General features: G+C 29.9%; 2 protein-coding genes across 2 annotated transcripts in view; one reads left to right on the forward strand and one right to left on the reverse strand.

The window, feature by feature from the left end:
* The window catches only part of rno (PHD finger protein rhinoceros), a 389004-nt gene that overhangs the window by 181487 nt on the left and 194990 nt on the right, over nucleotides 1-12527 (forward strand). The window lies entirely within an intron of this gene.
* LOC145320140 (uncharacterized) overlaps nucleotides 1-12527 on the reverse strand; it is a 48374-nt gene that overhangs the window by 21978 nt on the left and 13869 nt on the right. The window contains exons 3-5 of the mRNA XM_080162580.1: nucleotides 9952-10039; nucleotides 5426-5467; nucleotides 5031-5103 (exon numbers count right to left, since the gene is read on the reverse strand). Of these exons, the coding sequence (XP_080018706.1) occupies nucleotides 5031-5103; nucleotides 5426-5467; nucleotides 9952-10039 (203 nt within the window). The remainder of the gene's footprint in view (nucleotides 1-5030; nucleotides 5104-5425; nucleotides 5468-9951; nucleotides 10040-12527) is intronic.

Raw genomic sequence — 12527 nt, forward strand, 5'->3', positions numbered from 1 at the left:
AAAGACTTTGCATCATTATGTTCTTCAATAGTACAATCTAAAAGAAGCATCTAAAATATTATTTATAGGGTGAATTAAAAAAAGAATAAAAACCTTATTTTAGCATTCATTCAGTATCACGTTTAATAACAGCACATATTAAACCATATAAATCTAAAAAGGCAAAGAAATTACCACAAAGATTTAGATAATAAAAAGGTAAACCTAGATATTTGTATTACCATTTTGCAATCTCTGTTTTGTAACAAATTTTGTTTTCTACAGATATCTGACATGTATTACTTTGGGATAAACAATAACATATATTATATTTATCTTTAAATGTATTATCTATAATGCAAAGTAGAACGATGTCTGTCTGTCTGAAGCCTAAAATCTCAGTAAACACTGAACCGATTGAGCTCTACTCTTCAGGGAATATACCTACTAGTCCTGTAATGGTTTTAAGCTATTTCTTAGAAGATGGGACCCCTCCAACCCCCAAAAAAGAAAAAAAACCTCAAAATATTTTTTATTTTTATTTTTGAAATTTAAAAATGGGCATTGGTCGATTACCCCCCCCCCCCCCCCCACACAAAAAAAAAACATTTTTTTAAAATCAAAATTTTGCCAAAAAATAATTTTGAAAGGGGAGGGGGAATTCCCATAGGAGAAGCTCTAGAGGATAGAGGCGAAGCCGCCAGTTATATATATTCAAATTAGCAGTTACACTATTAGAGACCCTAATAGAAACCTCCCCTTGTAATTTTTCCAGCTCTATATTACTGAGAAACACAGAATTTTACCAAAAGTGTTTCTACTTTTGAAAAACATTTGAGCAACACAATATTGAATATATGATGTTAAATCAACCCATATGAAGTTACACAGTAATGGTTATTATTTCTAAAGATTTAATTAAATAATAAGACAGGCCTAAAAATACATAATCTAATGAGAAAGTAAGGAAAACTTGTTTTACAAGAATGCACTTCTGCTCCATCAATTACTTATGGTCTGAAGAATACTTTTTAAACAACAGTTTTGTAACTTTTATCCTTATATGTTTTATATGTATATCCTTATTTTATTGTTATATGTATATTGTTCTTGGAGCAAGTTTCTGAAGTCTTGGGGTGAAGCATTCAAATATATTATTACACAACAAATATCATATAATAAATCTCTGTTGTGTGTTCAAATCAAAGTTCTAGGGAAAAAAAATCTTCTTAAACAAACCCCAGCAAAAAGTAGAAGAAATTTAGCCGCCACATTAAACTTTGAATGCTCTTTCAGAAAAGTTTTGTCTTACTCCACTTGCAGACAACACAATATTATATCATCAAGAGAATTGAAGATAAACTTTAAATCTTATGATTTTTGTTACTTTTAATGAGTATTTTGTCTGCTGTTTTACTATTTAGAATGTTTAGTTGTCTATGTATTTTTTTAAAGACATACAAGAACTAATTATGGTATTTGCTAATAGCTTCATAAAGAAACAAAGCCTCAAATTGTAAACAAAATTAAACTTGTCAGTAATCCAAAATTATAAACAATGACTTAAGATGTTAGAAATACTATATACTTCTATAGAGATGCTTCACTCCCAAAAAAGGAAAATTTATATACTGATATGACTGTGTAGATAGAACTCTGATATGGAATCAAAAAGGTAATGGAATGGAAAACTTTTGGATCATATGTAATTGGGTATATACATTACTTCTATATTTTCCGACTTTCCTTATGTTTTATTGGCTATCTTAACATTACTTCAAAAATATGCAAGAGTTTTATTGTAACTTTTACTATAAATCTTTTCAAACTAAAGTGATGAACCTAAACATAAAAGGTAATCAAAGGTTTGTATGCACACAGATATAATCAGACAAAATAAATAAACCTCTCTGTAGATAATAGACAATTATTAGACTCTGATAATAAGATGATGAAAACTTATTGTAAAACATTTTTAAAATTGCTTTAAGTTTTTATGAGGTAAGTAAATTATTGTCAGTCAGCCCATACTAAACAGGAGTTATAATAATTTGATAGATTTAGTTGGTTTAAAATTTGTATTGTATAATTTTATTCTCTTAATATATAAAGGCATTTTATTGTAATTGTATTTGGAAGCAATTATCCTATCCCAAGTATTCTATTTTAATTCTATTATCAGTATCTGTGTAGAGCCTGAATCTCTCACTAAACAAATATTGATAACTACAATTCCATGTTGAATAAATTATATATTCCAAACATCAATTATGATAACATTCTCACTCTTATTCACATTTTTAATTAATGAATTAATTTAAAAAAACTTTATATAGATTTTAAAAAGCATCCTAAAAGATGAAAAAAAAATATCTTTCTGTACAAATGTTGATCTGTAAGAATCTTTGCTTTGAACTTTACATGGAATTAATGAAAATTATTTTAATAAAATATAAGATTATCAAAATTATTAAAGAAATCAAAGATTTTTAATCTAAACTCTTTGTTACAAAGAGGAAAGAGTTTAAAATATTGTTTTGATACAGTCATGAATTATAAATATCCCAATTTTACTTTCCCCCTTCAATCATAAAAAAGGATCAAGTAGGATTATAAAATATCTCTACAATAATATTTTTAGCTATGGTGTATAGTTATATATATGAGTAGTAAAAGAATTTATGTATTTATATAATTTATCTGCAGATATTGATAAGTCTATTTTATATATTACTATCAACTTAAGTGATATTAAAAATACTCAGTAAATTATTAATTTTTCATTTCAAATATCCATAAAGTTTAACAGATCTAACTATTCATATTTCACAACAATCCTTCCCCCCCCCCCCCCTCCTACTTTTCCTATAAGAACTGCTGGTCCCTATAATAGAAAAAATACATTTGACAATTCGGCTATCATAAGAGGATTAAAATTTTAGAGACCAAACTGTCAAAACCAAACAGACAATCACTCATACTTCACATTAGGTCAAAGTATATTCACTTACAAAAACTCAAATCTTGTTACAGTCTTATTATTCAAAAATGTTTTATACTTGTAATTGTAAAAAAATAAATAGAAAAGACTTGTATATTCAGGTAGATAACAACAATATGATGATAATAGATCGACCACACAGGAGGATAAAAAAATAATATTATTACTTTTTTTCTCCTCTTAATATATGTAAGAAAAGCTATTTCTGTTTTTCTTGCCGTGTTTTTCTTGACATAAATATATATTCTATCTTTATCATATTATATCTTTTTCTTGTCCCTACACCCATTTTTACAATCCATTTAGAATTGTAGGTAGTTTGACTCACAACCAAAATATTAGTTTTCAAAAGAAAAAGAAAAACATGGAGTGATAATTTAGTTTTCTTTGCATGATCTCTCTTTTGAGGGTAGAGTTCCACTCCCCAAAAATAGAGAAGACCCTAATGAGACCTATAATAAGCTCCACTGTAACTTAATCAGTTCAACAGTTATCAGTATCAACGTTACCTTTGGAAATAGACAGAAATACATCTTGGTACTTTGTAAAATGAATATAGTCCAACAACCCACCAACTAGGTATTTTTCATGTTATATTAACCTTTGGTTTTATTTAAATTACATTATTATAGGACAATAATTTAACCATCTATCCTATCTATCCAACGCTGCTGGGATGGAATATACTATTCTTGGTTGATATAATGTATTATCATATTATTTTATACGCCAACAATAAAAGCTAGAATAAAATTATCTCCATTGTTGTAATGTAATATTATAGTTTGAGATTTAGATATATATTATTCAGCTACTTTTCTAGCCAAGACTTTAGAGAACAAGGATGACATCATCCATTAAATATATAAACCAAAACAAACAGCCAGACACTAAATGTAGAAAACCCATATCAAAAAACAGAATTAATCCACATTCCAACCAACAAAATATTTTAGATATTAGTGTCAAATTGTTTGAATTTACTATTTAGTTTGATGAACATTGTGCATTAGATATGCATTGTTTGTATTCAAATTAATTAAAATCTATATAAACAAACTAAATTTGTAGAATACTTAAGAATAACAACATTTTCTCCCCCTTTCCTTATAATAAAAATAACTGTTTTCATATGAATTTTTTTACTGTTTTTCAGCACTACCTCTGACACCCAGTCAAATGCATTTTTAGGTGTAAAAGCAGAGTTATGTTCTTGATGTCTTGACAGGAAAGATTTTTTTCTGTAAAAGTACACAAGAAATATGTGATTCATGAGAAAAAAATCATCTTTTTAAAATACTGTTTAGATTTACCTATATCAAATTAAAATTAATTATTTCCTTTATGAAAAGAAAGCATATTAGATAAAATGACCTAATATAAAGTTTATTTAATTAGAAAGGAAAAAATCAATAATTTGATTGTTACCAAGTTTATCTGATCTATAAATTCTAAATAATAAAAATCAATACTAATGACCATTATACAGAATTAATATAATATGTAATATCTCTCTTTTATCGATTTAAGTAGGTCTTAATAACGCGTTTTAGAAAATGATTTTAGATTTATGAAAAACATTATTGTCGGTCATGTCGTTTATATAGGATAGCTCTTTTAGTTTATTTTGTATGTTAGAATTGCCCTATCGATTTTAAACTTTGCATGATATCTCTGTTTTTGGTTAGGTACAGTTTAATAAGGTTAGCAACTCTATAATATAGCATACTTTTAACTTTAATCCCGATGTTTTTTTAAACAGATAATATTATATAATATATACGTATAATCCTCCTATTCACTTAAGCTTGGGATTATGGATTCCTAGAACATTAGGTATAATGTTTAGAAATGAAGCTGCATATAAAAATGTTTTAAAGGTATCCTGAAATTTTTAGTTTAAAAGAGGCTAAACAGACTATAACATCCCTAAAACAATGAAAAGGAGAGCAAACCCGATTTGAATAGCAGTTTAAAAGATCTTTTGCTCAGACAAAAAGAAACATTAAAACTTTGTTGTGTTTTTATAATAAAAGCTTAGCAATAAAAGTTCCTTTAGAAGATTTCCATCCCAAGAGAGTTCCTTCCAAGTCAATACAACAATATTCACCAGTTAACAGAGTCTAAATAGATTAATAGATGGATAAATATATGTGTACATAGATTGATAGATTCCATGTTAATTTAGAAATATTCACTAGCAAACAAAGTCTAAATAGATAGATAGATAACATAAAATGAAATAAATAATTAAAAATTATATTTCCTTTAATTTCTAATAAAATTTTAAGCAAGATATCTAATTCGTCAATGAAATAAGGAAGATAAAAGTCTATATTCTTAGCTTACTAGGTCGGGCTGACGTACTAATGTGACGTACTGGCATAACCTATTTATAGAGTAGCTACGCTTCCAGATTACAAGTATGATATAGATAAAGCTTACCTGGCAAACTGTATCGGTCTTGCAAGGAATCTTGGTCAAATCCTATTAAAAAAACAAAAATTTTTAATTATTAAAAATATCTACAATGTGTTTTTGTTTAGAGGTACAAAATTATTGCTTTACAATACTTAACCCACTTATCATTAACAGGAGTTGATAATCAATATCTCATTATTTTCCAAAAGTCTTTTTTATTTTTTTTTATTATTCAAAGTAGAACGATGTATTTCATCGCGATGATACTTAATTTTTCAGGGAATAAATCTCCTAGTCACAGGAGGTTTTAGGCTATTTTTCTTTTAAATGATATATACAAAAATTTCTTTAAAATAACGAAATAAAGTACGATAAATAAAGGAGAACCATATCGGTACAGTGATTAGGGAGATCCCCCCCTACAGACAGACACAAGACTTATTGACATCCTGATACTTTTGTACAAGGATTTAATATTCGTTCCATCTTGAAATATGTTAATAATTAATTTTATTTAATACTTAAATTCTGTAAAATGAAAAAGTCTTAAAATTTTAAAATATTATGTCTTTTTAAAGTTCTTAATATTTAACTTTTAGAATGAATATAAAAAGTAAAAGTTTTTATCTGCATGAAACCCCCTGGGAATTATCTATTAAACCCAGGGAGGGGGGGGGGGACATTGGACTGTAAATTATATTGGTACCCAAAGAGTGTAAACTTTGGGTACTTTTGTTTAATTTAATTGGGACGGTTCAAAACTAGCAGTGTTCGTCATTTTTAACCAATAATTTTGATCTACAAAAGGAGTAAGTTCAAAAGCGCGCCAAAATTGTTTTTGTTAGGGATTTTTTATTTTGGGGGCATTTCCCCCCCCCCCCCAAATAATTTTGATCTACAAAAGGAGTAAGTTCAAAAGCGCGCCAAAATTGTTTATGTTAGGGATTTTTTATTTTGGGGGCATCCCCCCCCCCCAAAATTGTTTGGGGGGGGGGGGTAAATACCCCCTCCTAAATGGTTGGAGGTGCCTACGGCACCCCCAGGGTAGGGGTAAATTTTAAAGGGGGGGGGGGGAATCACCACTTTACCCCCCCTCCTTTGACGTCCTTGTGCAAAATTCAATTAGAGTACTCAAATTTTTTCAACCAACGAATGATAAAACGTGTTCTAAAACTTAAGGTACCAGTATTATTTAGCGTCCAATTTCACTTCCCTGAAAAGAACTAGGCTATATGAGGAATACAAGGTAAGGACAATGAATGATAAATTAACCAGAGATCTAAAGGGATAAGAGAATGTCCGATAAATTGATGTATATCCACAAGATGATACACAAAATTACCCCTTCTATAGATTAAAATTAGTGGTTTAAACGTTAATGAATCAACCAATCAAAATTAACTAAATACATTAAAGTTGGTAAGTAATCGAATGAGAAACGTTATAATAAAACTTTGGGGACTAGTGTAATAATCAGCCCATAAACGAAATAAACGAAATTCTGCATTTGGTGCTTAAGATTATAAGAAAAGTATTATATTACACGGTACACCCATTTCCAACACTATATTCAAGCTTGAAAGATAAAAATTGGTTCTAGGGAAAAAATAATATACAAGGCATCAAATGGTTGGTTGTCTGTTGGATGTTACTTAACCTAATATTCCTGGGTGTTAGAGAATCGCATACCATTTCATGCGAATGATGCTCTGGATTATCTAGATGTTACTTAAAAATCTTACTAGGTAGGGTAAATATAATCTATTGTTTTCTAACCCCCCCCCCCCCCTGCTTAATAATTGTGTGCAAACCTAAACTAATGTGTCATCATTTAGTGCATTACTTATTTACCTAGCATCAAAGTTATATTTAGATTTGTCTACAGCGAACCTTCTTTACAATTCACCCAGGAAGGGAGGTATCATTGTAAATTATACTGAAACTTAAAGTATTAACCCTTAACAGTCGGGCCCCTTGCCGCACCTTAATCGGTCGGGGGGGGGGGGGGGGAGGGGGGGCAAGTCCCCTGATTGATAATGAATTTCCGACTTTAAGACAATCAAAGTCAATTTTCGCTTCCTTCACCCTTTTATTTAACAACTTTTGTTTTTATACTTAAAAATTTCAAACGGCTGTAATTTTCTTATTTTTGAAGCTAGAAGAACAATTTTTGTTGCAGAAAATATTTATCTCAATGTAAATTTTATATTAGAAATATCAAAATATAAATTTCAGCGGCCGCAGCTGTACTTGGCAGCTGCCAGCAGCCGCAGTCTGCGGTCGGCGGGAAAACGGCGGCGGATCTTTATGAAATTTTTATGTAGACATGTAAGAAATTCTTAAGTTTAAAATTTGACATCTCTAAGTCAAAAACTGCGGCCACAGGAGCCTTTTAAAGATTTCTGGAGACCTGAAGAATCAGGTCCTGCAGGATCATACCTTGAACCTGAAATTGACTTGAATACAGGTACCTGTATTTCATTTGAGAATGTACTACTAAAGGATATTTTAGTATTTTGGTAAGATAAAATGCTTTGTTTAAGTCAAAAAACATATTTTTGCTCTTTACCTGAATGACCCTGCCAGGTTTGCTGGCATCCTGTGCCCGCCAGGATGGAGATATTCAAAAAATTCCAACTCTCAGTTATGAGTCATACCCATACTTAAAAAGTCACTCAGTTTGGGCTTCTTATCTTTCACACACAGAAAATGAGTAACAGATTGATTTATCGATATTTTTCGCAACAGACAGACATACATCCTGATACTTTTATATAAGGAGAACTACACATGAAATAAAAGCTACTGTTGTAGATAATGTCCATGATGTAGACTAGATAAAGAATCTATTATAAAAATCCAATACCCAGGAATCTAAAGGGATAACATAATAGCTCAAAAATTGATGTACATCCCCAATATGAATACACAAAATTACCCCTGTAGATTACAATAAGTGGTTTAAACGTTTGAAACTTAATAAACCAACTAATCAAAATTCATAATAAGTCTCCAAAGTTGTTAAGCCATCAAAAAAGAAAACGTTATTGTAAAAATTTGGGGACTAGTGTAATAAACAGGCAATTGTCCCCTCCCTCCCTGCTCAACACCACTAAATAGCATGGATACACGGGGATTTAACAATAAACAGTAAATCATTCGTCTATTTAATAATAACTCAGAGTTGTTAAATTCATGACTCTTAAGGAATAAGACAATGAACGCCAAATTGATAAACATACACAATGATGATGAACAAAATTACATAATGTATAGAATAAAATTATCAATCGAAAAGTTTAGACACAAACAGTTTTTAACCAACGTACCCAACGTTTATTAGTCAATAGCACATTTGTAATATTTTAGGTACCAGTGTATTTCACAGTTCATTGCTCCCTCCCTCCCTGACCAGTGACTATATTATTAGATTTGGGTCAAGATACAGTAAAGAAAATACAGGTCTGTTATTTTTTACTTTTTCCTTTGCCATTACTATTTCCGAAGCTACTCTATAATATACTGTCTGTCTGTATGTTCGTCTTTTTGTTTAATATGATTGCATAAGCCTGGATAAGGCCTAACTATTTGTTAATAAAAGTAAAACTTATAAATACTGAAGTTATATTTTTATTATATTTGTATTACATCATATTGTTATTTTTAAGCAAAAGCTGCGCTATTTATAAACATAAATATCCTTGTTTTTTTAGTACACATGACAGTTTTTGTACTGGTACTTTTATATACATTAGAAAATGGCACAAAAATGCTGTTAAGTACATTTCTTATTCTTAGATATCTTTCCTGTAAATGTTTTTATTAGCACAGGTACTCTATAACTAAGATATTTACTTACATTATTCTATCTGTTCGTCTGTATGTCCATCTGGCTGTACTGTTGTGTTGGTGAAGTAATGTGAATTTCTCTATTGTTTCAAAAGATTTTTTTATTCTTTATTTTAGATTTCCGAACTCCAGGTGCATATGGCCACATAATATAAATATTAATCAAATTTATTAATAATAATTAAAATAAGTCACTAAATTATATAATGAATTAATTTTGAAGCTCTTTATAGTGCCTGTTAAAAAGAGGATAAACTTTAAAACTTTTGACCGAAAAGTCCATAATGACGTAAAATTAGAATAATGGACAATTCTATTATGATGATAATCAGGTTAGCTTGGCCAAAAGTTTTTAAATTTATCCCCTTTTTTATAGGCACTATAAAGATATTTCATTTCATACACCAATATACATAATTAGGGGTGTAATTATCCCAACACCTTTCCTAAATTGAATTACCCCTCCTATTGACTTTTTTACTTCCAAGAATAAAAAGCTTGTACGTCCTATTTATACTGTAATTGACCTAACTTAATTTGAAGATAGAAAACATTAGAATTGTTCAATTTGATCAATATACTTGTGAATAGAAAACTCTATTGTTGTTGAATTAGAAGCGATGCTTCTCTACAATTTGAACTCAAGGAGCGTCCGTCATGTTCGCTGTTTACGTCAAACACACTAAACTTGCATGGCTCACCTCAAAGTATCCCGGGTCACCACAGTATCCGTTGACACACTTCTGGTTAGGATCACATTCCTCGTGGGACCAACAGGTTTTACTCTCCCTAGACATAATAGATAAATAGATATATAGATATATATATATATAGATAGAGAGATAGATCTCCACAGTATCCGTTGACACACTTCTGGTTAGGATCACATTCCTCGTGGGACCAACAGGTTTTACTCTCCCTAAACAAATTTACAAATTATTAGATATTTTTTGTTATATTTTGCATAATTTCGAAATTCTAACGTCAAGGCACAGATAGACAGGATGAGGGATGCTAAGCTTAATAGAACTTTTTATGCGTGGTAAAATAGTTATGTACATATATGTACATTTTTAAAAATCTATTTTAAGGATAGTATAGTACCCCAGAATTGATAATCAACCGCAGAAACCCATTTTTTCTTCAATTGTATCTTAGGGAGGTCCATATATGTTTCTATTATTTTCATAAACTTTGCTATTATGAATTCATTTCATTTTAATTTAGTCTTTTCAAGTGATATTTTGTCTTTTTTTTCAAAAGAATTTCTATTTTTGTTCTTCTATATAAACATCACGTTGGTTGAACAATTGAAATAAATTGATTTTTTTTTATTTCTCCAATAAATTTTTCGGATCATGAAAAGAACACGAAGTAGCGGGTTTTATCGTATTTTTAAACAGTAGCTTTTCTCCTATTTATAGGGCCCTGTTAAAAGCTACTGTCAAAATTCGACGAAACCAACTACTTCGTTTTCTTACCATGATCCGAAAAATTTAATAGCGGGTAGAGGGTTTCGTCGTATTTTCACAGTAGCTTTAATCCTATTTCTAGCCCCTGTAGGGGCCTCTAAGCAAGCGGGACAAAAAGCTACTGTGATAATACGAGGAAACCCGCTACTTTGTTTTCTTTCCATGATCTAATTTTTCTTTTATTAAAATTTCTTAATCTATAAATATCATGAAGTCTATATAAGACATGATATAACAAGAAATCAATTTCTAGCAAATTTTGTCAATAAATCACTAGATATGAAATTATCTAAACAGAACATACAAGACAATTCATCTTCCATTGTCTTATCCCTTAATATCCCTGCTAAACATAAAAAGAGAGATGTGAGAATTAAATTTTAAATTGTGTCAATTATTGATAAACTAACAACATAACAACAGGGACAATTATGTTCACAATTATTGATAAACTTAGCTAGACATAACAACAGGGACAATTATGTTCATAATTATTGATGAACTTAGCTAGAGATAACAACAGGGAAAATTATGTTCATAATTATTGATAAACTAACAACATAACAACAGGGACAATTATGTTCACAATTATTGATAAACTTAACTAGACATAACAACAGAGATAATTATGTTCACAATTATTGATAAACTTAACTAGACATAACAACAGAGATAATTATGTTCACAATTATTGATAAACTTAACTAGACATAACAACAGAGACAATTATGTTCACAATTATTGATAAACTTAGCTAGACATAACAACAGGGACAATTATGTTCATAATTATTGATAAACTAACAACATAACAACAGGGACAATTATGTTCACAATTATTGATAAACTTAGCTAGACATAATAACAGGGACAATTATGTTCATAATTATTGATAAACTTAGCTAGACATAACAACAGGGACAATTATGTTCATAATTATTGATAAACTTAGCTAGACATAACAACAGAGACAATTATGTTCACAATTATTGATAAACTTAGCTAGACATAACAACAAGGACAATTATGTTCATAATTATTGATAAACTTAGCTAGACATAACAACAAGGACAATTATGTTCACAATTATTGATAAACTTAGCTAGACATAACAACAGGGACAATTATGTTCATAATTATTGATAAACTTAGCTAGACATAACAACAAGGACAATTATGTTCACAATTATTGATAAACTTAGCTAGATAGACATAACAACAGGATAGGATTAGGATTATCAAAGGATATGTTGTCTACAGGGCGGATGGACGGTTTACACCGCAAAAAGACGCGGAGTTTGTTTAAAGGTGTGTAGAGAGTTCTTGAACCCAAAGCGACATTAAGCCCCCTAGAGTTGACCAACGTACAGAGTAGCTTTGCTCGTAAATACCCTCACATTATATAAAATGTTGAAGTGCCTATTCAGTTTCAATTATATCAAATATCAACAAAAACTTTTTATTTCACTCTATTTCTATGCAGGGATTAGACAATGGGCGATAAATAATCTCCCTCTCCCCCCCCCCTCAAGTGTGAAAGTCTCCATTTGGTAGTTGATAAATGTAAGAGCATTAAAACAGCCATTTTCCTCTCCCTCCCAAATTTTGATGAAATTGTATAAATTGTTAAATATATTTATTTTAGAGAAATAGAAAAGAATCAACTGTGTTTTCAATTTTCATTTCAACAAAGATGACAAAATGCATAAAAACTAAGCTCAACAAATGAGACCCGCAACAAATTGAGTAACAACGCATTGAATAGTGAATATATATTATCATTTAGAAGTCTAAACCAAAATTGTG

This window comes from Acartia tonsa, chromosome 5, assembly GCF_053477335.1.
Source record: "Acartia tonsa isolate MP-2025a chromosome 5, ASM5347733v1, whole genome shotgun sequence".
NCBI lineage: Eukaryota > Metazoa > Arthropoda > Copepoda > Calanoida > Acartiidae > Acartia > Acartia tonsa.